We start from the raw sequence: 23,274 nt of genomic DNA, 5'->3' as shown, positions 1-23,274 counted from the left end.
ATTTATTTCCTAATTTGAAAAAGGTTGTATGTCCAAGACAAACAGAATACTATTGCTGAGTATTCAAATAGTTGCTAAACTTCAAGGCAAGATAGCCCAGAGCCATTCTGCATCCTTGGAAGGGTTTTGGCTATTATCTATTAATTCCTAAATACTCCTAAATTTGATTTAGCATGTTCATCACCTACTACTTCCCATGATCTTTCCATGCCATAGGTTTACAGTGCTTACTTACTTGCAGATACCTTAGAAATTCCTGCTACCATAGTTCTGACTTGGTTACCCAGAAGATGGACTATATAGGATGGTCAAGTTCATCAAGTATGTGCTTGTATGTGCCCAGAACACCAACACTATGTCTAGTGCTCAGTGTTTTTTCTGAAGTGGGAAAATCTGAGATGGCTGAGATCACTGAGATCTTACTTGCAGATAACCAGCTTGTGCAGCTGAAAGTCTTTCCAGTGCTTTCCCCAAAGAAGCTGAAATCACAAGACAATTGTACAAAAACTCCTGCAAGCATGATCTCAAATCACCAGTGCCTTCATTGTAGGAAGAAGACACAAGGAGGACAAGATTACCACAAGCTGATTTTTGCAAAAGCCTCAACAGAAACATGTTGACTCAACAGTGCAGCTATGTCTTGAGCAGCCAGCACATATTTTAGAGCAGATGCAGTGTTTTATATTATACATATACTTTGTGTCAAGTATATGTATAATATGTTGCATTATGTTCAATTTATTAATGTAAAAATACTTGTTGGTAGAAGCTGAAGGCAACTGAGGAAAGGTATTAGAGTGAGGCTGTGACTCTATTTTAAACTAAAGTTTAGCACTTGTTTTCTATTATATGTCAGGGTCAATTATATATCAGAGTCTTCAAGTCTATCTTTCTGCCAAGGAATGAATCAGAATTTAAGTACTGTATAATGATCTTTCCCCAGAAGAGCCCCTTAACAAAAAAACAACCAGGCCCATTTAAAGGTCCATCCCATTGCAGCAAAGTTAAAAAGGACACCCATAAGGATTTGAGTGTTAGCAGAAGCTGAAGTAAATTACAGATGGTATGAATTGAATTATGTGTTAATGGTTTTTCTGCTTCAGGTCACTTCAGATTAACTGGGCATCACCAGGACAACCAAATGGCATTATCTTAGGATATGAACTGTTGCGTAAAGCTCAGCATCCCTGCACTGAGGCAAAGCAACTGTCAAAACATCAACGTGAAGGAGCTTGTCTGCTTTTGGAATGCAACACTAATGAAAATACATGTGGAGGACAATGCTGTAATCCTCAGTTTAAGGTAACACCATGTAATATGCTGATTTTGACCTTTAACCCCCACCCCAATCAAAACTGTAACAAGAATATCTAAAGAATCATCCAGTGCTATATGAGCTTCTGCATGTACATCTTCTGAAGCTGAGCTGAAAGTGCCTCCACAGTCAAAAAGTGAGTAATATGGTTATTCAAGCCAATGCTTTCTAGCTGTAGCACCCAGAGTTTGACATAGTTGCCCAGGCACATGGTGTACAGACAGTTAAAACCACTGTTGGGGTTGCCATATACAGCCACAGCACATAACACAGGTTGCTGTTTTCCTTCATCAAATGCTCAATTGCTTCATGTCTGATTTTACATCATTAGTGCATGCATGTGTATGCTTACAAACAGAACCATTTTATAAAATTGCTTTAAATTTATACCTTAGGACAGCTGATACGTTTAGTTAGCCAGCCTTGTTTGTGACAAAGGGAACATACTGGCCTGTCCCATAGAACTATTGGAAATATATTTATGTGGTATGTTTTGAATCCTTCAAGAGCTCAAGGTTTGCTTAATACTTAATATTGCTCTAATGGTGGCTCAAGGTGGTTTATTTATTTTATTTAAAATAATTCTAGCTTGCTCAGTATTTAAAGGATGCCATAAAATCAAGTAAAACAATTATTCCAAGAAAAATAAATAATAAATTAATGTGAAACACACAATGATAAACAGTGACATTGAAAGAGAGGAGCTTAAGGGACAGAAAGCACAGTCACATTGTAGACTCTTACACCTGAAGACAATAGTAAAATGCTGGCTTACTCTGACACTCAACTCACTCAGAATCCAGGCCAGGCATAGCTATATATTTCTGTTCTCCAGAAACCCAATCCCACACTCAGTAAGTCAATAATAGTAGAAGCTTCACAGACTTGACACTACCAGGTGAGTTGCTTTATTGCAGACAAGAAAGAAATCATATAATATGGATGATCTGCCCATTACAGAACACAGAAGTCCAGCACTGCATGTATATCAGTTCTGGGGCTTAATTTGTAAGCTTTTTCCTCCCTCCTTTTCACATCAACATCAAGGTTTCAGCCAGTTTTTTTCCCAGTTTTTTTCACAATACATCTAACTGCCTTGAGGAATGCTGGTTTCCATTTCCCCAGCTTCACCCCTCCAGCCCTCTCTATTTTATCCATCTCCTTCCTCAGTCTGCAGCTACCAGATGCATCCAGCCCTTCCAATTCTGTGAGACTGGAGGGCATTGTACCTTTCTGTCTGTTTCCATTTCTTCATTGGCTGGAGTTTGATAAATTCTCCCTCCCTTCAAACTTCTTTATCCCTCTCTCCTTCTACTTGGAAATTTTCATTTCAACATCATAAGGGATTCCCCTCTTTTAGGTCATTCTGCCCCCCCCCATCCTGACACTAGACAGCAAGATGGGGCAGTTTCTATCTCTTCTACTTCTTCATCAACAGTTCTCCCCATTCAAGATCCTCCCTTTCAGATTCTTTCTCTCAGATTCAGGCAGGGCAGTCTCTGTGTCTTTCTCAAGCATATCAATATCTCCTTCTTCCCAACTAGTCCCTCTGTCCCTCAGAGACAGAACTGCTGGCAAATGCTGAATCCAGACTGTGTGACCAATCAGGTGCTTTGGGCTTGAGAATACTGTAGATGGAACTGATGAAGAAGGTGAGGGTTCTGTACATTACCTGTTGCTTCCCATGATCTTTCTAGGGTATAGAGGTGTGAAAGGAGGTGATCTAGGACCAGGAAGTAACAGTGAAAAACATGAGGTATTTTTAGCATTGCTTGAAGCCATGAACCAAAGGGGACAGGGTTGATCTGGGCAAGTACAGGAAGTGTCACATAACCTTGGCATGTAGCATTTTTTATCATTTGTATGCAGGGGGAAAACTAGTGAAATGTCAGATGTGGTCTTCAATGATTGCGGCAGGGAGTTCCCTGACAATGATGGTCAGCGGAGCACTAGTAGGAATCTTGACTCGATTCAGGTGACCTGTGAGGAGGGATTGAATGGCTTGTAGTTCCTGGAGAAAACAGGAAGCCCCTGAAATATGGGAAATATCTGGCAGGCACAAGGGTAATCATAGGTGGCCTGAAATGACAAGATTTGAGAAGAGGAATAAATTTTTTCAACCAAAGGTAAAAAAAATCAGGGCAATTATCTTGCTGGTAGTTTACATAATAATGAATGCATTGCTCTAAGGTGGCATTTGTTCTCTCTGTTCCTCTGTCTGACTACAGGTATTGGGTAAAGGACAGAGGCAGTTTATCATTTAGTAGTGCAAATAGTTGTTGTTTATTCGTTTAGTTGCTTCCGACTCTCCGTGACTTCATGGACCAGCCCACGCCAGAGCTTCCTGTCGGTCGTCAACACCCCCAGCTCCCCCAGGGATGAGTCTGTCACCTCTAGAATATCATCTATCCATCCTGCCCTTGGTTGGCCCCTCTTCCTTTTCCCTTCCACTCTCCCTAGCATCAGCATCTTCTCCAGGGTGTCCTGTCTTCTCATTATGTGGCCAAAGTATTTCAGTTTTGCCTTGAATATCATTCCCTCAAGTGAGCAGTCTGGCTTTATTTCCTGGAGGATGGACTGGTTTGATCTTCTTGCAGTCCAAGGCACTCTCAGAATTTTCCTCCAACACCACAGTTCAAAAGCATCTTCCTTCTCTCAGCCTTCCTTATGGTCCAGCTCTCGCAGCCATATGTTACTACAGGGAACACCATTGCTTTAACTATGTGGGCCTTTGTTGACAGTGTGATGTCTCTGCTCTTCACTATTTTATCGAGATTGGTCATTGCTCTTCTCCCAAGGATTACGTGTCTTCTGATTTACTGACTGCATTCAGCATCTGCAGTAATCTTTGCACCTAGAAATACAAAGTCTTTCACTGCTTCTACATTTTCTCCCTGTATTTGCCAGTTATCAATCAAGCTGGTTGCCATAATCTTGGTTTTTTTGCACTTTCTTCTTTCACCTTCATCATAAGGCTCCTCAGTTCCTCTTCGCTTTCAGCCATCAAAGTGGTATCATCTGCATATCTGAGATTGTTGATGTTTCTTCCAGCAATTTTAACTCCAGCCTTGGATTCCTCAAGCCCAGCATGTCGCATGATGTGTTCTGCATACAAGTTGAATAGGTAGGGTGAGAGTATACAGCCCTGCCATACTCCTTTCCCAATCTTAAACCAGTCCGTTGTTCCGTGGTCTGTTCTTACTGTTGCTACTTGGTCGTTATACAGATTCTTCAGGAGGCAGACAAGATGACTTGGTATCCCCATACCGCTAAGAACTTGCCACAATTTGTTATGGTCCACACAGTCAAAGGCTTTAGAATAGTCAATAAAAAAATAGATGTTTTTGTGAAACTCCCTGGCTTTTTCCATTATCCAGCGGATATTGGCAATTTGGTCCCTAGTTCCTCTGCCTTTTCTAAACCCAGTTAGAAACCCTTTTCTAAACCCAGTTGGTATGGGGATATAAGTTGTTTTTTTCCAATCTGATGGCCATTCTTGTGTTTTCCAAATTTGCTGGCATATAGCATGCATTACCTTGACAGCATCATCTTGCAAGATTTTAAACAGTTCAGCTGGGATGCCATCGTCTCCTGCTGCCTTGTTAGCAATGCTTCTTAAGGCCCATTCAACCTCACTCTTCAGGATGTCTGGCTCTAGCTCACTGACCACACTGTCAAAGCTATCCCCGATATTGTTATCCTTCCTATACAGGTCTTCTGTATATTCTTGCCACCTTTTCTTGATCTCTTCTTCTTCTGTTAGGTCCTTGCCATCTTTGTTTTTAATCATACCCATTTTTGCCTGGAATTTACCTCCGATGTTTCTAATTTTCTGGAAGAGGTCTCTTGTCCTTCCTATTCTATTGTCTTCTTCCACTTCTGCACATTGCTTGTTTAAAAGTAATTCCTTATCTCTTCTGGCTAACCTCCGGAATTTTGCATTTAATTGGGCATATCTCCCCCTATCACTGTTGCCTTTTGCTTTCCTTCTTTCTTGGGCTACTTCTAGTGTCTCAGCAGACAGCCATTTTGCCTTCTTGGTTTTCTCTTTCTTTGGGATGTATTTTGTTGCCGCCTCCTGAACAATGTTCCAAACTTCTGTCCATAGTTCTTCTGGAACCCTATCTACTAAGTCCAGTCCCTTAAATCGATTCTTCACCTCCACTGCATATTCCTTAGGAATATTAGTGAGCTCATATCTAGCTGATCTGTGGGTCTTCCCTAATCTCTTTAGTCTGATCCTAAATTGTGCAATAAGAATTTTGTGATCTGAACTACAGTCAGCTCCAGGTCTTGTTTTTACTGACTGTATAGATGTCCGTCACCTTTGGCTGCAAAGGAAGTAGTCAATCTGATTTCGGTGTTGTCCATCTGGTGAAGTCCATGTATAAAGCCGTCTCTTAGGTTGTTGGAAGAGAGTGTTTGTTATGCAGAGTGAGTTGTCTTGGCAAAATTCTATCAGCCTATGTCCTGCTTCATTTTGTTCTCCCAGGCCATGCTTACCTGTAATTCCAGGTGTCATTTGACTGCCCACCATAGCATTCCAGTCTCCTGTGATGAAAATAACATCTCTTTTAGACGTGTTGTCCAGTAGGTGCTGCAGATCCTCATAGAACTGCTCTACTTCAGCTTCTTCAGTATTTGTGGTTGGGGCGTATATTTGGATCACTGTGATGTTAGATGGCTTGCCCTGAATTCGAATTGAGATCATTCTATTGTTTTTTGGATTGTATCCAAGCTCTGCTTTAGCCACTTGACTATTAATTATGAAGGCTACTCCATTTCTTCTGTGGTCCTCTTGTCCACTGTAGTAGATCTGGTGGTCATTTGATGTGAAGTGGCCCATCCCAGTCCATTTCAGTTCACTGATGCCCAAAATGTCTATCTTTAATCTTGACATCTCACCAATAACCACATCGAATTTGCCCTGGCTCATAGATCTTACATTCCAGGTTCCCATGGTGTGTTGATCCTTAGAGCATCGGATTCGCCGTTCACCACCAGCACCGTCAGCTGCTAGCCGTCCTTTCGGCTTTGAGCTAGCTGTGTCATCACGTCTGGGGTTAGTTGAACTCATCCTCTGTTCCTCCCCAGTAGCATTTTGACCATCTTCCGACCTGGGGGTCTCATCTTCTGATTGTCTACTGACATATCTCTCGTTGTACTGATCCATTTAGTTTTCACAGCAAGAATACTGGGGTGGGCTTCCATTACCTTCCCCAGGGATCGCATTTAGTCTGACCTCTCTGTCATGACCTTCCCATCTTGGGTGGCCCTTCACAGTTTAGCTCATGGCATCATTGAGGTGCTCAAGCTCCAGCACCACGACAAGGTAATGATCCTTTGCTGAAGAGTGCAAATAGACCTTTCAAAAATGGGCTATGAATTGTGTGCCTCTTTCAGAAAGGAAATGATTGGGCAAGCTGAAGTTCTAAGGGTTCTGGAAAACTTGTTAAATAAACAGGAAGCAGTCTCAATAACAGCTGGAAATCTGTGATGGAATGAAATGAGCAGTCTTAGAAAAGAGGTCAGATATTACCAAAATTGCACCCAGTCCCTTGACATGTAATTGTTCAGTGAAAGAAAAGTTCAAAGAAACAGTGCCCCAGCTGTGAGGAGGGAAAGAGATGCAAGAGTCCAGCAGGTTTCAAACTTTGGAAAAGTATTATGTCTGCTTGACCTGTTAAGTGTTCCAAATTCTTTTGATCAGTTTGGACCCTGATATAGCATTACAACCCTTTGAGGAGATGGTGCCACTGCTGTAAGACTTACATGATAGCCAAAAATGTCTTATTTAAAATATCATAGTTTTGTTCACCTAGAAGGAGGTGACTAAAAAGGAATGCACAGGGGAGGAAGCTGCCCTCAAACTGAGGTTTATTGGAAACATCCAACTCTCAGGGTGAAACCTGTACAAGAAAGGTAGGTTCTGGATAATAGACACGGGCTGAAAAGTGAATTATTATCTTTAGGATTCCTGTCACAGGTGTCTGAACTATCTGATCTATTGAGAACAGTTAAACAGAGCATAAATGCACCATTACATCCATTTCTTTAGTGTGTGTTTCTAGGCTGCTGCTGTGTGATTAGCATAGTAGCATTGTTACAGGATTCTGAGTTCTACCATGAAACCATAAACATCTGCAATGTTGAATGGGAGCAGACCCCGTACATATTTTTTTGTTTTTGTTTTTAGCATAGCATAATATTTCTTCAGTGGTGCCTGACCACATTATACAGATCCTTTCCCAACAATATTATGCCACCTTTATTGTGCTGCTGTAAAAAATGCAAAGAGATAACTAAGGAGTATTCTCTAGTGCATTTTAGTCTTTTATCATTTAGCACAATCTACGTGGAAAATATTAGTTTATTGGGATGGTTAAATGCCTTTTGGGGAACTTGGTTGATTGACTGATTTGGTGCTACTTTACAGCAGATCCATTTAGTTTCATCTATAAGTGGGTGGTTGTTTATGTGATAATGATGAGCAACTCTGAATGAGGCCTATTGTGATTTGTCAGAAATATTTTAAAATTATGGTCATTTGCAGATTAATGGTCATATTAGTTGCAGGTTAGGAGTTGGATCAATACTGCAGTCAGAACGGTAGGAGCCTATACATTTTTTTTTATTGACAAATGAGGTAGAAAACTCTTATTTTGAAGGTAAGATTTAATGTAATAAAATAATGTCCCTATTTGTCAACAGCATCATCACACATGTAGTGACAGTGTATATTCATAAGATTTGTTGTCATACAAGACACCAATTAGAAAAATGAATTATCTGAGTGATTCAGGCCAAACTATAAATTACACTGGCTGACATAGCCTTAGCCACAAAATCTGTGGTTTGGTGGATCAGTCCAGGCAGTGTTCACTGCTTCCCTTTAAAAATGGGTATTTACTTGTTTACATTATGTATTTTTTTTCTCTTTAAGGTAGGTCAAAATAAGAGAAATCAATCTGGTACCTAAGTTGTACAATATATTTACTTTGTTCTGTAATCTCTAAAAATATCTTAAAAAATCAGTAAGGTACATTTTCTGATAAACAAATATGTTTCGGGGCTTGAAAATCCTATTCGTCATTTAATGGTAATTGAGTTTTACCAGACACCCTTCCTCTCTATTAATCCAATAAATAAAGGCTTCTCATAACCCACCAGCCAGCTGTGTACTGAGGGAAATACGGTCCTCAAAGTCAATTACCTGGAAGAGTGAGGTTTCAGTCGAAGCAAATATTTGTAGCTCAGGGTTGAACTGTGGAGTCCTTGGTGCTCTCTGAGCCTTGCTGTTTTCTTGCAGACGTTTCATTGCCAGACTAGGCAACATCTTCAGTGCAAAGAGGGAGTGGGCCTTGCTCTCAGTTTATATACTGTGGCTCGCCCTGCTTGTGTTGGTAGGGGTGTGGTTCTCTCCTTGGGAGTTCTTTGATTGGGCTGTTGTTTGCTGTTAGGTTGATTGCCTGAGTTAATAGTTCCTTGATTAGGGTGTATTGTGCTGTTTAATAGTTCATCTGGTGTTAATCCTAGTGTTGATTTTTGCATATCTGGGTATTGATTGCTGGCAAGGGAGTGTACTGGTCTTTTAGCTTTTCTACTGTCCCTTTTGAATGGCATGTAAATGTTGTTTACCTCTATGTGTCTGTTGATGGCTGCTTGGTCTGAGTGCCAGGCTTCCAGGAATTCTCTGGCATTTTTGGATTTGGCTTGGTTTAGGATGCTCACAGTTTCCCAGTTGAAACTATGGTTGAGTCTGTCCATGTGTTGTGAGATTATGGAGTTCTCATCGTGTCCATCAACAGACTGTTACAACCACATGGCATCACCCTAGCACATAAACCAGCTAAACCTCTTCAAAACATATTAAGCAAGCCAAAAGACCCAATAGCCCAAGAAGAAAAAACAGGAGTTATTTACAACATACAATGCAAAGACTGTAACAACCACTATGTAGGACTAGGCAGAAGACTAGCAGAGTGCATCCACGAACACCAACTAGCAGTCAGAAGACATGATGAGAACTCCGTTTGCAATGCAGGTTCCCAGTCTTGCTCCAAGTCTCCAGTCCAGAGGATCCAGCCTAGTCCAGGGCTTCCAGCCAAGTCTAGCCTTGTTCCAAGTTCCCAGTCTTGCTCCAAGTCTCCAGTCCAGAGGATCCAGCCTAGTCCAGGACTTCCAGCCAAGTCTAGCCTTGTTCCAAGTTCCCAGTCTTGCTCCAAGTCTCCAGTCCAGAGGATTCAGCCTAGTCCAGCGCTTCCAGCCGAGTCTAGCCATGCTCCGCATTCCCAGTCTTGCTCCAAGTCTCCAGTCCAGAGGATCCACCCTAGTCCAGGGCTTCCAGCCGAGTCTAGCCATGCTCCGCATTCCCAGTCTTGCTCCAAATCTCCAGTCCAGAGGATCCAGCCTAGTCCAGGGCTTCCAGTCGAGTCCAGCCTTGTTCCCAGTTCTCAGACTTGCTTTGAGACTCCAGTCACTGGTTCCCAGTCCAGCACGGGTCGTCAAGTTCCATCCAATTTGGTCCTTAGTCCTCAGCAGAATCCAGAGGGCTCTGATCAGCCCCATCCAGTGCTCCAGCGTCAGTGTAACTCAAGTACTGTTCCAGTTGGAGACCTGTTGTCTTCAGTTTCAGCAGCACCTTGCACTCCAGTCTCTTCTAGTCATCCACTTCCCATTGGGGAGTCTTGTTCCGCTGGCTTGTCGTCAGCTCCTCAGGCATTCCTGCCGGTTGTCTTGCCATGCCCAGTTAGCCTTGACTGAATCCAGTTCTTCTTGCTTCAAGGACTTAATTATTGTAAAAAGTTATTTAATAAAGAATATTTTTGATATTACTCTGCCTGGTTGCATAGTCTGAACAGGACAGTTGTTCATCTAGCTTTGTAATCAAGAACCTTACAGTATATAGGAAACTAAGTTAAGCATACACCTAGAATAGAATAGAATAGAATAGAATAGAATAGAATAGAATAGACATAGGGATCTAACTTTACTAGAAGTATATTGCTTTCTTTCTCTTGCTTGATGTCTGTGTTTGGAATGTAGATTTACCACTCAAGTAAATTATCTTGGAAATAGATATTTTAACTAAACATTAGGAAGATTGCCATGAGGAAATAGCAAATTCTCCTTCAGTGGACGTTCTTTTAGCAGAACTGGGATGGTAATCAGGATTACTGTAGCCATGGATTTCCTATTCTGGGCCAAGGGCCCCCATATTGTTCTAAGTACAAGAATAGATCATATTAATTGCTCACTTGGACTGTTCATTATTTTCCTTTACAAATGATACATAACAGGATTTTTTTTTAAAAAAAAGCTGATTTATTTATTTATTTATTTATTTATTTATTCATTCATTCATTCATTCATTCATTCATTCATTCATTCAATTTATATGGCTGCCCATCTCAAGTGATTCTTTGTGGCGAACAAAATTAAAAAATAAAACAATTACAATAATGCATTAAAATGCATTAAAAATTAAAATACATAGCAGCTGAGAATAAACCATATACCATAATTGCTAAAATAACCAAGGAACAAGTCCCTGCACACACTTGGGGCCTCGGGCCACTGCAAAGAGCCAGGTCTTCAAGGATTTACAAAAGGCCAGCAGAGTCAGGCCATCCTGATCTATGGAGGGAGAATGTTTCATAGGGTGGGCACTACAGCAGAAAAGGTGCATCTTCTAGGCCCTGCCAACTGGCATTCCTTAGATGACAGGACCCTAAGCATGCCCATTGTGCCTGACTGTTTTAGTTGGTTTTATTGATTGGTTGCTAGGTTGTGAACTTAACCTCCCAATCCTGCCGGCCTTTCACAAAGCATGGAAGACCTAGATGTGCCCCAGGGGGGGTCAGGAGGTAAGGCTGCCAGTGCACTGTTTTGTCCTGTTGATTGTTGTGGGTTTATTCTCAGTGTCCATTGTAGATTCTTTATGTTTTATTGATACTGTGGTTTTTACTATTTTTAATGTGTTGTGAGCCACCCAGAACCATCTGTGAGATAAGTGGCCATGTGAATCGATTTAATAAATATGTTAAATAATAAAGAATTATAACAATAATAATATAAAACCTCTACCAAAGTGTTGGTACAGACAAAAAGAAAAACACAATAGTTACAAAGCTGCCTATCTCATATTGTCAGGCCCAGCCCAAGAACAACAAAGAGTCAGTCCATTCAAACTCCAGTTCTTTATTTGCTCACACTGTATAGGCAGAATCTTGCCAGACTAAAGCTGCCCTACCTAACCTAAGGGGAAATAACCTGGGAAGGCTCTAGGGTGGGGCTATCCTGAACCTCTTTGTTTTCCCACCAATGCCTCCCGGACTGTGCCTCCACTTATCTCCTCCACCTCCTTGGAATGTGCCCCCTCCTTCCTGAGAAGCAGCAGCACCGCTGAAATCCACCACACATATAGTGATTCTAGGTAGCTCACAACAACCTATAAAAACAAGAATTAAACAAAATGACCTTCCCATCAGGTGCCAGACCAATCAAACTATTAACCTCCTTATTAAACCCCCATCCTAGCCTTGGGGGAATAGCCAGGTTTTCACTGCCTTCTGGAAGACTAAGAGAGTAGGGGACCCTCAAATGTCAGGTGGGAGGCTATTCCTAAGGGCTGGGGAGGCTATGGAGAAAGTATGCCTTCATGGTCCCATCAGATGACAGCATTTAAGGGAATTATTTATTATCATTATCATTATTATCATTATCATTATTATTTAGCGCTTCCTCTGAAAGAACAGGTGTATAGCATGGGGAAGTGTAGAAGTAAAAAGAGTCTATCTAAACTTTCATTTTTACCAAACTACATAATAGTTTCTCATAATACCATAAATGCCTTTTCACCCTTACACAGCTTTGATCTCAAATTGCTCAAATTACATGAAGTTCACCATTTAAAATAACAAATCATTAAACTGAATGGTGGGGGGAAAGGGTGAGGGGAAACCAGTGATTTTGTGAGACTCTTGATCACTTTTATTTGTTGTGAACATTAAATGCTCTTGAAAGGCACATTTCCAAATCTGGCAAGACATGTGTAAGTGATTATCTCTGGCTTGGCCTGAATTCATGTACAGCACTATTGCTCTAAACTATTTTGATTCATTGTTTTTGCCTTGTTTTCTTAGATTTTCTGTTCTTTCTGACACAAACCCAGACACACACCTTCATGGTTCATATCAATTCTCCATATTTTTTCCTACTGTTTCTCATTCAGTTTGATGAAAGAGGATTTTCTTTCAAGATGTCTTTCCAAGATGAAAAGACTGTTGGTGAAATTCTTGGGGTAGAGGGTAGTATTCTGTGCTGATTTAATTATGAGATGGCCAAGGTATAAATCCCAAAGGAGGCAATCAGGGTGGAACTCCTCCCATCCTGTTTTTCCCCCTTACATTAGTAAACTCAAACAGCTCAGGAAGCTTCAAACAGATGGAGATGATAATACAATGATTTGTATCCAGCGATTCTGCCTAGTAGAATCCGCTGCCACCTCTCATATTAAAAACAAAAGTTCAAAAACACTATCAACAGAAAAAAATCTTCCTTGATCACTTTTATAAACCTCATGCTCCTGGTTAAATCAGGCTTTGGAGGACTGTACCCTGAGAATAAGGTATAAAAATAGAAGAAAGCTTTAGAGCAGTATTTCTCAACCTCAGCAATTTTATGATGTGTGGACTTCAACTCCTAGAATTCCCCAGCCAGTGTGCTGCTGGGGGAATTCTGGGAGTTGTAGTCTATACATCTTAAAATTGCTGAGGTTGAGAAAGTCTGCTTTAGAGGAACTGAAAGCCAGATTGTAGGACAGAAGTAATTTGATTCTAATTATCTTATTCATATACAGACTACTACCACCTATTTTAACTAATGGGCAACTTGTTCTGATTGGAATCAGATGCTACAAAAGGTTTTGCAGAATCAAGGCAAACTTTTTCATTTATAGACCTGATCTACAGGAGACCTTTTTCTCTTTTGTACAATATTATTCTGGTCTTATTCTGAAATCAAATTATAGAAAATATACTGATGCTGATGAGAACATAGAAAATAATTAGGAAAACCAGTATTTTTAATTGGATGGCCTAGGAAAGCTGATATATATGTCTGATTACACCATCCTAAGTTGCCATCCCTAAATAAAAGATGATGAGATAATACTGGCCTAATAAGAACCTTGGCTGGTTTACACTTAAATATAAAAGGATGAGATAATGATGATCATTACCAATTTCAGTAGTTGGCTTTTGGGGGGAATATGACATAATCCTGATAGTTCTTAAATACATTTTGTTTTATGGGTTGATAATGCATATCCTCTGGGCTTCATACCAATGCAAATAGTGGCTGTCCTAAAATGCTGCCAAAAACGCTATTTTGTAATTTACAGCCTGTTGCAAAGGATGTTGGGGAGCTACATAACAGTTCAAACATATAAATGGGAGGCTGGCTAGATAAGTAGTTTCAAGGGTGTGCTCAGTGTAAGTAAATTGGAAGCTATTTAAGAGATACATAATGGGCAAATAATATTGATGGAATCTTGCCTCAGAAAAAATCATTGAGTTGATGACAAGAGGTTTTACTGGGAAGGAGATAGCTCAGAAGGATTTGAAAATTTAAAGCACTTTGACATTTAAGATAATTGTTCAAAGAACAGTGTAAATTGAAGCCTTGGTCCCTTTCTGAACTCTAATTTCTCACCACTGAATAGCAATGCTATTACTGCTGCTGCTATACTAGTGTTTCTCTTCTTCCTTCTCATAATAGTAATAATCATCCCGCATTTCCATCCAGAAGATCAAAGCATCTCTCAATACAAAAATGCAAACTATGCAAAACAAGCATCATTAAAATATATGCACAAATCTAAGAGTAATACTAACTGGCTAAAGAACTCTGTTTTACTTTCCCTTCTAATACTAATTCCTAAATGAGAAACCAGTGATTGTAAGTAAGATGGCTGGCAGAAAGTATGAAATAACAAAAAGTCAGCCAGATGTTTTACACTAGCTGACTGATCAGTTGGCCAACAGAAAAATAGTTGGCTGTGTGGACTACATTCTTTGTAGCCAGAAAATATAGGCAGCCATGGCATACAAATATATATGATGTAAGATGGTGATAGGCATAGCTGGGCTGTAAAAAAAATCCAGATGACCACTAGATGACAATAAAGTGTTGGGGTTTTCTGTATCTCTTTGCTGCCATCTAGTGGACATCTGGATTTTGCAGCCCATATATATGCCATGAGAATAATCCTAATGCCTGGGGTTCTCAAGACCTATGATTGCCTTTATACTGCAAACTCATGTTTCCCTGTTGCTTCTTCTTTCTGTTACTAGCAGTGGCTAAGACAAAAATCAGTTCTGTAGTTTGAAAGGCTTATTTGTTCCTCTGCAATTTATCTGTGTCATAGAAGGCCTGACAAAACTATTCCCAAATGACACTGGAGAGGTGTGTTTCGTGTCTAACTTAACCATTTGAGTTGCAAAACAGGTTCAGGCTAATTGAAAGGCTGTAAATGCAGTCTGCATTCAAAAGTATTCAAAAGCTGTGGTTTGGATCCAGCATATGTTTTCTGAGTATGAAGAATCCCTTCTGTATGCAGAAAACTGGAAATATACTGGATCGTTTCTGCCAACCAACACAAGGAAGGAGACGTTTTCACCAACCTGGTGAAATAATTTCAGTGGACACTTCTAAACCAACCAGCTCTTTGGATGAGATTCACATACAAAAGGACAAAGCTTGCATCATGGCAATGCAATGGTGCTTTCATCATTTTCCCTCTTGCCCTCCCTCCCCGCTGGAAGACATCTCTATTTTAGAATGAAAGTGGGAAATTATTACCATTGTACTGAGCAGAGAAAGGGACATGGTGGCACTGCGGGTTAAGCTGCTGAGCTTGCCGATCGGAAGGTCGGCGGTTCAAATCCTCATGATGGGGTGAGCTCCTGTTGCTAGTCCCAGGTCCTGCCAACCTCTCAGTTCAAAAACATGCAAATGTGAGTAGATTAAGAGGCACCGCTTCGGCGGGCAGGTAATGGCGTTTCATGTAGTCATGCCGGCCACATGACCACGGAAGTGTCTACGGACAAACACCGGCTCTTCAGCTTTGAAACGGAGATGAGCACCACCCCCTAAAGTCGGACACGGCTGGACTTAATGTCAAGGGAAACCTTTACCTTTGCCTTACTGAGTAGAGAAGTTCCCAAATGTTAAGACATGGTTCTGAATTATAATTTATCAAAATTATCAAATTGGTATATTTTAGCTCCATCTAACTATTATTTTTAAAGTAATACCTTTTCGCCTTTTCATTTATTTATTGAACATATTTTTGGTACCCAAAGATAGAGAAAACAATGAAATATATGAATTGTCCTCTTTTAATGACTGACCACTTTAAAAGTTTGGATTCATAACCTGTGTTAATTTCTGTAATTTTCTGTATCTTCTGTTCAGTCTGAGTTTTAGCTTCTCACCTGTTTAAAAGTAATTGCAGCAGGAAAAATGAACACCACAGTATCACTCATGTTCTCAGAAGAACTCAGTGGGACTACTCACGTGAATAGCTTTAGTGCCTAGAGGAGTAACACTACTGAATCATAACAAGCTTGTCTATGAACTAGGCAATGGCTTTCCCCTAACAGCGCTGCACTCTCAGTCTGTCAGCGTTTAGATAAATATTTTATTCTACCATAGACTTTAATTAAACGTATGAGCTGATGGCTCATATTCCTATGCAGGTCTTCTGTATATTCTTGCCACCTTTTCTTGATCTCTTCTTCTTCTGTTAGGTCCTTGCCATCTTTGTTTTTGATCATACCCATTTTTGCCAGGAATTTATCTCCGATGTTTCTAATTTTCTGGAAGAGGTCTCTTGTCCTTCCTATTCTATTGTCTTCTTCCACTTCCGTGCATTGCTTGTTTAAAAATAATTCCTTATCTCTTCTGGCTAACCTCTGGAATTTTGCATTTAATTGGGCATATCTCTCCCTATCACTGTTGCCTTTTGCTTTCCTTCTTTCTTGGGCTACTTCTAGTGTCTCAGCAGACAGCCATTTTGCCTTCCTGGTTTTCTCTTTCTTTGGGATGTATTTTGTTGCTGCCTCCTGAACAATGTTGCGAACTTCTGTCCAGAGTTCTTCCGGGACCCTATCTATGTCATGACGTCTGGGGCTAGTTGAACTCATCCTCTCTTCCTCCCCAGTAGCATTTTGACCATCTTCCGACCTGGGGGTCTCATCTTCTGATTGTATACCGACATATCTCTGGTTGTACTGATCCATTTAGTTTTCACAGCAAGAATACTGGGGTGGATTGCCATTACCTTCCCCAGGGATCGCATTTAGTCTGACCTCTCTGTCATGACCTTCCCATCTTGGGTGGCCCTTCACGGTTTAGCTCATGGCATCATTGAGGTGCTCAAGCTCCAGCACCACGACAAAGTAACGATCCTTTGCTGAAGAGACAACTAATTAGTGGCATACAAATTTGGTTTTGCACTTGTGGAAAGTGTTTCTGTTTACAGAAGTCCCCTTATTCCTGCAATCTTCTGTAAATATCTTCTGGAGGGTCCCCAGTCTTCATGGCCATCTTTTGGGGAAGTATTGAAGTTTCAGTAGGAACAGGAAATTGCACAAAGAATTTGCTAGACATGCAAAGCCAGTACTATACAGTTTAGACTAATACTGACATACATTTATTGAACTATTTGTTGAACTATGCTTCCCTCAGTATTCCCACAGGATCCTGGAAGCTTTCATTTTGACCAAAATGCAGGGGTGTTTATTAGTATTTTTTTTAAAAAAAAAACCCTCTTAGCACTATAATTGTTATTGTTACTCCAACTGGTTGCTGTACTTTGGTGTATTTATCTCAGCCTTTTCAAACTTGTCCTCCCAATGTGATGGAATACAGTTCCCATTAACCCCAGCCAACAGATCGCTACATTAACAAATTGCTTCATGAGGTAAACGTCTCACTCTGCCCACTTTCTGGCAGAAAGCAGCTTAAGATAGCCTTCTGTCTCATTTGAGCCTTCCTTAAGCAGCATCCAGCTCTCTAGCTCAAACTTGGCAGAAGTTATCCAGTCAGTTGATGCAGGGTCAGGATGTCTAGATAAGAAACTTTATTGCATATTAGAATTAAAACATTTGAAACAGTTAATTACTTCTGTCAACATGAAAGTGCATTTCCTTCTTATACTCACCATAGCTTAAATCTAGTCCTTTATTCTGCTTTTCCCCTGTCTTAAAAAGCATACTTCATGTTTCTCAGGTTTGGTGCTAGGTGGTAGTTGATCGTTGATGTAACTGGCATTCCAGTTCTGGAAACTGTGTCTCTCTTTATACCTTCCACCTGCAGCAAGATTCCCATCAAGGCATTCCCTGAATAATCCCCAGATTGTCCCAATAACAGAACTGTTCTGTATAACCCTAACTTCTTTGCCCACCCACCCCACCCCCACAAACCAGTGTCATTTAAATAAATTTGGATTCCTGCAGCACAATTGTCTACAGGGAAGCAAGACTTTACACTGTCAGAAGCAAGACTTTGCACTTAGGAACCAAAATCCTGATAATGCTATGTCCTTGCACCTTTATAGCTATTCATATAAAGGTTTCCTTCTGCAAACAGCTACAGTGAATGTCTGGATGTCCATGGAAACTGACATCATTAGAAGAATGAATGGGGGGCTGTATCTAGAATACTCACATGGTAAATATTCCAGATTATATATCATATGAACAAGGTTTCTTCAGCCGTAAAGTACTTCTGCATCTTTAGTTATTATTTGGTCCTGACCTCTGGCTCATTCCATACTTTTGGCTTCTGGTTCATCCTTTATTCTTAAATTTTATTTTATTTTCCACTCTGCCTCCCAGTTCTGACACTCTGAATACCAGACCAAATAGATTTTCTATTGTACATGATTCGTAGCTCACTTCACACTGTTTCTATATCTCATTCTTGACACCAAGATATTGCTGATACCTGGTTATCTGAGCACAGACATAGGAGCTTCTGTATCATCTCCTTATCTTATTATGGCTTGAAATCAAGAATAGAAATTAATGCTAAACTGAGCTTGGCTGAGGTAACAGTTTTGACTGAATTGCAAGGCAATGTTCTTTTCCTTCTTTGAAATTAAGAACATAATTTGTACTGAGTCTTTGGACTCCATGATAATTAGGTGGTAGCACAGAAGGTGTTAACAATATTTCCCCTAATGCCCCAAAAGTGGAAAGCTGTGAGGTTACAGCAACTGGAGCTCAGTGATCTTCTTTTCAAAATAAAAATCAGCCTGTACCTGCTTTGAACTTCTCACTTTGGGGGGATGGTGTTAGTTTAAAAGACTGCTGCCTAACCAAGAGGGAAAAACTTACAGATACAGTGACCCTATTTTCTTGGAAAAAAATAAAGAACAAGCCTGAAAAAGGAGCAAATCTGAAAAAGATTCCTAAGAATAAAAAAAAATGCTTATGTTTATAACTTTGCTTTACCAAGGAAAATTCAAGAGCAAAACCATGAAAATAAAAAATACATAAATCTAAAGGACAGCTTTCTAAAATAAAAGTCTGTCCTTTATAATAAAGGATGTATAGTCACTGTACGTACAGGTCTATAGATGTCTTTGGATTGCAGCTCCCAAGATCCTTCATCATTGTCTTTGTTGATTACAACAGATGTGAGTTGTGGAGTTCAACATCGGGAGGATCATATGTTGTCCACTTCTACTTTAAAGTGCTCTCTTTCTCTAAAAGATCATGAAACAAGTGAGGGGGAATAGTCCCTTCCCGATTCAGGCCATTTTGAAGAACCTTGAGAGGAATTATCAAGGTTTTGATTTTACATTAGTTTAGTATGCTTTCAGTAGTTTCCAATTTTCTTGAAGGAAAGATGTTTGCCCTGTGCAAAAATAAAAACGACGGTTCATGAGTGATTTTAGTTTGTAAACAGTAAATATCTACAAGTTATCCTTTCAGTATCTATCCATGCTATTGTACCAGATGTCTTTTTCAATTAGGCATGATAACTATCCCTTGTAAAACAAGATGAGCATAAGTTATGAGGTTGTGTTTTATGATGATTCAACACAATGTTCTATATATGTTATTTGAGCACTTTGCTAGTCTCCCTGCGTGTTCAAGCATTTAGATAATTATTTGATTGCTTCAGCATACAGTTAATTCCAAAAATATCTGTAAGGAGGCTTTCAGTTAAAGGCCTATTCAAGAATAATTTTCTTCTTAAATTTACTTTTAAAATTGCTTTATTTTATACTATAGATTTGAAATCATCTTCTTTGAAGAATCATGGCCAAATAGTGATAAATGCCACACAAAGAAAAAAATCCATTTATGTTACCATAGGAAGCAACAAGGGTGAATATACTGGGAAAATATTTTTGTTGAGGTATAGATGTCTCCTTTTTGATGTACAAAGAAGTGTGAAAGAATAGCAGGATAATGATTTCACCACTGCATCAGAAACTTAAACTCTGCTGGGAGAAGTTTCATATTTATAGAGAATCTGCTCAAGAGCCAACTCTTTTAACAATGTGTTAAACAGATTATAAGATTTTTCTTAGTAAAATGGCATAGCAGTCTCAAGTGCTCCAAATTTGTATGTTCAGGATATATAGATATATATTTGATCAAGCTGTCTTTTAGATCATAACATCTTCCAACCTACAAATAGCATTCCATGTCTCTACCTGCATATAATGCACCTGGTGGTCACATTCAGTGGTCACAAGAATGCATGGTGGTCCTCCTTGGCCTTTCAATCAGTCAGTCAGTTATCCCTCCCTCTCCCTCCCTCCCTCCCTTCCTTCCTTTCATAAATCTTGGGCTTGTATGGTTGCTGCTGTTTGTGACTATAAGAAAATTCATATCCACTTCTGAACTTTGGAAAATAGATCTAGCCACAGATTTAAACTTATCGTTGACTTATTTGTGAGATTATGCCACTTAGCCTAAGTTTATTAATAGTGTTGTGGCCAAGGTTTATTGTAAATCTTGATAAATTTCAATTGATGTTATAGCTAAATAAATTATCTGTTCATTTTATTGATAAATTGATTATTTTCCTTGTTGATCTAGTAGCTATATTTCTTTTATACAATGAGAATTCAGTTTTATTGGATTTGTGGGTATATGTATGTGTTATTGATATTGTTTTACCAAGAAATGCTTTATGCTTTAACCCATAATATATATATTTTATTTTAAATACATTTAGATATGTTGCAATGGGAATCTGTACAACAATACTCCAAGTTTCCAATGCTGTGAGGACAAGTATCTTCCATTTCTTCTTAATACATCAGTTGTTTGCTGTGGAGGTCAGATGTATACAGTGGAACCAGAGTATCAGTGTTGTGGTAACTATTCTACACGGGTATTCACCGGTAAGAGGCATTTCACAGATAAAAAGTTGCAGAGTAGCATTCTTTAATTAATAAGAAATATATACTGTATCTGAGTTTAAGCATGAATTAATGGGCTTCCTATTCATTTACAGAATGGGAAATGGAAAACTGCTAAGAAAGTATTCTGTTCCACTATTATAGGGTTAAATTAATTAACAAAAAAATTCCCACTATTTATCTAGACTTATCTAAATAACTTTTATACCACTGAATATGTGAGAAGACCTGAGAGTATGAGGGCAGGCAGAGCATTGGACTTAAGTTTGAATCCATACTGAGCCAAGTACTTTGCTAACTAACCAATGTGTGGCCTTATCCTAGAGTGTAGAGTTGACCTGCTAGTGGAATGGGACTAGTGAAAGAGCAAAGAACATGCAGAGTTGTCCCATGCTAAAGAAAGCGAGTTGGTCCAGTTTATCTACTTCTAGAAATATAAAAATATATAAAGGTGTCTGGTAATTACCCAGGGACACTTATGTTGTTTTCTTAGCAATCAAATGGAGATGATTGCCCTTGCCTTCTTCCAAGATACTTTTTTCCAGCCTAGTCTACAGCTCTTGGATTTCCTAGTGATCCCCTATCCAGAACTATTTAGGTTTTTCAGGCCCGTCAAGGTTGGCTAAGTACTGCCAACTGCTTTGATTCTTGCAAATACATTAAATTTCTAATTAAAAATGAAGTATGAATGTTCAGATGACTGCTGTAGTCAGCAATCTTTGAGGGCCAGTGGGCACAATTGGTTTTTAAAGAGTACATTCTGAGTATTCAATCAAAAATAGCTGTATGGGGGAATGGTTTGCCTATTCATAAAATGGCTGCTGGGAGGCACATAGCCAGTCACAAAACACCCATTTGCCAGAAGGCAAACTGGTGCAAAACCCCTTCACCCTTTGTTATAGGTCCTCAGGATACTTGTTACCATCACAGTTTATCTTGGCTGTGTGGAGAGACAGATGAGCATACAGTAGTTCCAAAGAAAACACTGGCTATTGTTTTTATTTCCCTCGAATGCCTGTGATAGCCTATTTGAGTCCAATGACATTCATCAAAATTAAAGTGCCCTTTAAACGGTTAATTGTTTTTTAATTAAAGTCAGGGAAGTATGGAGCCAAGGAAACTGTCCACAACCTTATTGGCCCTTACAGATACCATGTTGCCTAAAATGCTGGGATATTTATCAATGCAAATATAAAGTTGCCTTTGAGGACCTTTTAAAATGTTCTTTGCAATTTGGTTATAGGCAATATGTTTATAGTCTGGTGGCCCAAGGAAAGCTTTCTCCTGGATATTTAATGCATACATGTCTTTGCAGGCAATTGTGAGGTCAGGAGCTAAATTGACTGCATTACCCATGGTTTGGCACACATTCTCTGTGCTCAGAAGGACTTTGAATTTCTGCCAAGCTATGCAGCACATCCTAAATTCAATGCCTTCAGAAGTCATTCATATATCACAATATTAGAATGTCTCCCATGATGTCATCCAAAGAAAAAAAATGATGTTCCAAGGAATTATAGGAGAGTCTTTTGCTAGTCTCATTAATCTCAATGTTCTAAAGAAGATGATCATTGTCTAGACCTATCCAATGATTTCTGTTAACAAACTTAGTGCTGTTTACAAAGACAGGTAAAGTACAGTGACACAAACCACATTGTCTTTAAAAACAACAACAGCAAATGCAGCAAGCAGTTGTCAATGACAGGCAATGGATATTTATAGTATTTGCCAACAAGTTTGTCTTTTTGTTTCTTTTGTTTCCTAGAAAGAAACTTTTAATTTTCTTCTTACTCCCTCATTTTCTATCTATTACGTAAGGGAAACAAAAACAATATTGGTAATTTTCTGTATGTGTGCACACACACACGCACACGGATCACCTCAAGGGAAATGTTAATGTGGGTCATTCTTTGATAAGGATAACAATTAACAAGGAAGACTGCATGGTCGTATTAAGAGAGAAAACATTTTCAAGCTTGGCTTGGAATGGATTCCATTTTGAGAGGTTAATGAGAAGGTTACTAATTCTTTGTGTCTTATGTCTAATGGTCTTTTTATGAAAGTATATAAAGAAATCTGTATTATTTCCAAGTGATGTAACTTGAAGGCCTTCAAAATTAGATTCTGAGAAAAATGCAGAAAAGTGGCTAAGTATCTCAACAGATTATATCTCTTTCACTCCTCCTGTTTGTTCTTGCCCTTTTTTTTATTATTGACTTTATTTTATAAAGATTTATGCATGCCTCTTTGCATGTGTGTTTTCAAGATGTTATTTGGCCAGTTTAGAATGATGTAAGACACATATTTGCATCTTGCAAATCAGGCTAGGAGTAGTAATGTTATCAGTATATGTAGAGCAGAAGATATAGCTATGAATCCTCAAGCAGGGATGGATTGGGATAAATTTCCGAAGTGTGATAAAGTTAATAATATTAGCATTCAACACAGTTATTTCTCTCCTTGGGGCATTGTGGAGAATGCAAACAATGTTCTTCCATGAGTTATGTCA

The 23,274-nt window shown here is 39.4% G+C and overlaps 1 protein-coding gene across 1 annotated transcript in view; it reads left to right on the top strand.

Moving 5' to 3' along the window:
- Nucleotides 1–23,274, top strand: part of USH2A (usherin) — a 513,845-nt gene that overhangs the window by 366,541 nt on the left and 124,030 nt on the right. The window contains exons 47-48 of the mRNA XM_063288775.1: nt 1,104–1,302; nt 20,579–20,747. Coding sequence (XP_063144845.1) covers nt 1,104–1,302; nt 20,579–20,747 — 368 coding nt within the window. The remainder of the gene's footprint in view (nt 1–1,103; nt 1,303–20,578; nt 20,748–23,274) is intronic.

Source organism: Candoia aspera, chromosome 1 (assembly GCF_035149785.1).
Source record: "Candoia aspera isolate rCanAsp1 chromosome 1, rCanAsp1.hap2, whole genome shotgun sequence".
NCBI lineage: Eukaryota > Metazoa > Chordata > Lepidosauria > Squamata > Boidae > Candoia > Candoia aspera.
Note: the sequence above shows the minus strand (reverse complement) of the source record. Positions and strands in the feature narration are given on the sequence as shown.